This window comes from Cupressus sempervirens, chromosome 5, assembly GCF_028749045.1.
Source record: "Cupressus sempervirens isolate cs-2001-9-10 chromosome 5, ASM2874904v1, whole genome shotgun sequence".
In the NCBI taxonomy this organism is placed as follows: Eukaryota; Viridiplantae; Streptophyta; class Pinopsida; order Cupressales; family Cupressaceae; genus Cupressus; species Cupressus sempervirens.
In genome coordinates, this window is record NC_143122.1 from 614,385,400 (window position 1) to 614,388,949 (window position 3,550).

The 3,550-nt window shown below is 31.9% G+C and overlaps 1 protein-coding gene across 1 annotated transcript; it reads left to right on the forward strand.

The window, feature by feature from the left end:
- The first annotated feature begins 1,961 nt into the window (after window positions 1–1,961).
- Window positions 1,962–2,951, forward strand: LOC149557386 (serrate RNA effector molecule-like). Its single transcript, XM_089830274.1, has 2 exons — window positions 1,962–2,028; window positions 2,170–2,951. The coding sequence occupies exons 1-2, from the start codon at window positions 1,962–1,964 to the stop codon at window positions 2,949–2,951; spliced, it is 849 nt and encodes a 282-aa protein (XP_089686400.1).
- Window positions 2,952–3,550: the final 599 nt, after the last annotated feature.

Genomic DNA, 3,550 nt, shown 5'->3' on the forward strand with positions numbered 1-3,550 from the left:
AGTTGAACCTGGGTAAGCATAAACAATTGATATACCTCGGATGGACTGTGTGGATGGATATTCCTCCTATTGTTCTCTACTAGTGCTTCTTGTCTTATCTTTTGTAATTATGTTTATATTTGGTTACGTATGTTTATATTTTGATCTATAATTATGCTACTCTTAACTTGGTTTAAGGTTGTGCCTCTTGGTGAACTCCATGTTTATGGTTATTTTTTCTGATATCTCTATAGTTAATAGATTTTTTTTTTTAAAGCTTGATTTTAATTTAATGAGGATTCACTTTAGTTCAATTAAAAATAGATAAAATGAACAACTATGAAAATTTATAATTAAACAAATAAAAATTTATACAAATTATACTTTGAAATATTTTTAATTATACTTTAGTAAAAATAAATATATAGAAATGTTTAGTTGTATTAAAAAATATAGGTTCCACATATCTCTAGATATTATTAATTAAAAAAATTAGTTAAAAATATTAGATTAAAAGTGTAGATTTATTTTTAAAAATTTGCAAATTTTTCATTTGATTTTTATATGAATATTTAAAAATTGTCCTTTTTTTTTGTTTCTCAAATCTTTATTAAACCAAAATCTTAACTTAGATTATTTCTATAAATATTTCTTAAAAAATCTTAAGCTACATTATTTCTATATGATGGTTAGATATTTTAAATATCTTGTATAATGGATTCTTTCTATTTTCTCTAAGTTTCTTAGATTAATACAAATAACATTTTTTCAAGTTTTTTTTTTTAAATAAAAGCTTTTGTGGGTTTGTTAAGTTAAAATCTATTTACAAACTATGAAATTAAATTTATAAAATAAATTTTCAAAATTTGTACAAAGATTATGTTTCTTGTACACACATGGTTTCCCTCATGGACTTAATTGACTTTGTAGTTTGCATTTTCATAACTGATTTCAACAGAACTTTTTAAAATTTGAGTATGGATGTTAGGAAAACAATCATAAATAGATGATGTTAATTGAAATGAAGTTTACATAGTGTTTTTATTGTCATAGAAAATAATAATTTGTATGCAGAGATTTATATTACTTTTTTAACAAAGCTAGATTGTTAGAATGCAAAACAAATATAGGCAAGGTAAATTATGAAATGGTTAAATATAAATTAACCGAGTCTTTCAAAAATAAAAAATTGTACTTTAATTTAATGATACAAGATATTTATAATATTTATTTCATTGTATTTAGATGGAATTATTGATAAAAAATTAATTACTTATATATTTTTTATTTAGTACATTTTAGATTTTATCTAATTAGTTGTAAAAATGATATATTTTCTATCGACGCATGGTTGCATGTACAAAAACATGCGACTGCTAGTTTATTTTTATATTGAAAAATATTAAAAGTCAATACTATTAAAGTACCTACAACACAAGTACTTAATCGGGAAAGCACTCAAATTCATTTACCAAAAAGACCCACAATCAAATTCCAACAATCCGCAAATTCAATTCCAAAACAAGCCCGTGCAATGAACAGCTAAAAAGCATGAAGAGGGCCCGAAATGCAAAATCTGCCGCCACAGGGTCACAATGCCATGGCTTCTCATTCTCATTCTCCTCCTCAGAAGCGGCGCCGCCATTACCACACCAGGCACAGATCGAAATCATCTTCAACTGAGAGGTCACGGGATCGAATCTCAATACGACACCGCGCCAGAGAAACCCATTTGAGGTCTACCAGAAGCCGTGACAGGAACAGAAGGCATCGCCATGAATGCACCTGAAGAGATTACCACAGATCTTCTCATTCCCACTCTCCTCCCCGGAAACGGCACCGCCATTACCGTAGCAGGCACAGATCCACATCATCTTTATATGAAAGGCGGTCACGGGATCGAACCCCAATAGAACCCCAGTCCAGAGAAACACATTGTTGCAGCAGAAGCCGAGACAGATACGGCAGGCATCTCCATCGCCATGAGTACGTTTCAAGGTCTACAAGAAATTGCCCTTCGGAGACAAGGAATCAACGCCCAATATTACGGTATGATCGATAATGTCCATTGTTACTTTACATTCATTTTATTAAGGGCCTCGATATCAACATATTACCGGACGAAGCACACAGCAGGTACAAACCCTACCTGCACCAGCTTAAAAAGGTGATTTTTCGCTGCTCACAAAGATGAGCAGAGGTTAAAAGATATGTACCATCCTTCCGACATAGAAACCGCCATTAACATAAGGAATGAATATGCAAATGCCCTGGCAGAAAACTTCTTCAGAGATCTTCAAAATGGTGCTTTGATGCTCTTGGAATGTAACCCACTTGGAAATGCTGTGACACATTTGGAGGACTTGAACCAGGCGCGCTGCCTCATTGCTAAGCTTGATGCAGAGAAGGGCATTCATGAAAACCTTCTGCTTTCCTCTGGGGAAGATGGGTATTTTGCCCAGTTTGTCCCTGTAAAAAACCGAGATGAGAGCAGTGGGACTCTTGGTGGGATAGAGCTTCTGAATGTGGTGATTACATATTTGTGGGATGTTCATGGAATCCATTACTATGGAATGACTGATATAGGCAAGGATTTAGTTACTAGAGAGGAAATAAATCTGGCAGCTGCTAATGTTGAACAGAGTTTGGATTCAGTGTGGCAGAAGAGGTTGCAAGCCAGGGATCCTTCACTTCTCTCTTTGGGAAAAGAAAAGATGGAAATGTTGGTTAACAGAAATCTGTGTTCCCACTTTACCGTAATGGAAAAAGAGAAAGGAGATGGACATATTAAGATCAAGTATGTTTGTAAAGAGAATTCTTGTGGCAAATGCTGTAAATCATCTGGGAATATCATAGCCCATATACATGATGAACACAGTGGGGTTGTGGAATATTACAGGGCACAGGCAAGTGAGGAGATTTACTTTGAGAATTATATGAATGATCTCTTTGCACCATGTACTGTTAATTAATGGTGCATAGCCCCTTTGGAAGTCATTTCTTATACTGTTAATTAATGGTAGATAGATCCTTACGGAAATTCCAAATTTGAAGTGATTGTTTTAGTATCTTCCAATTTTTCTCAAGCAAACTTCTAGTTGGGGGGTTTCTAATTTTCTTTTTTTGGTTTTATCTTAAAAGTTTCAATTTAGAACCTGGTTGATTGAAGGTATTGTGTTTGATTTCTTGGAATGGTTAGGATAACATCTATTTTATTAGTTTCACTCATTCATTCTTCTTTTTGTTGGAAGATTGATCTCCTATTTATGATTTTAGTTTCTAAATCTTAAATTTTCAAAATTTAAAATATGTTGAAGTATAAAAATTAATCAATGATTATTCAAATGTAAACTGGAAAAAAGTGTGAGGTTTCAGAAATAGAAATAAAACAAATTTAGTGAGGTTTTAGAAATTAAAAGAAAATGAATTTAATGAAAATATTATATTCAAAGATATAATACTAGTTCTTTTTTTTTCAAAGATTTATGACTTCATTTTTAAGGAAGTTGTGAGGGAACATTAAGTGTAGAATTTAATTTTATTAAGTTTGAATTATGATTAGTGTGCTAGT

Excerpts from the sequence above, each read along its gene's own strand:
- LOC149557386 (XM_089830274.1), top strand. The coding sequence starts at position 1,962 with ATGAGTACGTTTCAAGGTCTACAAGAAATTGCCCTTCGGAGACAAGGA. Across the intron at positions 2,029-2,169 it reads AATCAACGCCCAATATTACG|ATGAGCAGAGGTTAAAAGAT; the intron begins GTATGATCGATA and ends CTGCTCACAAAG.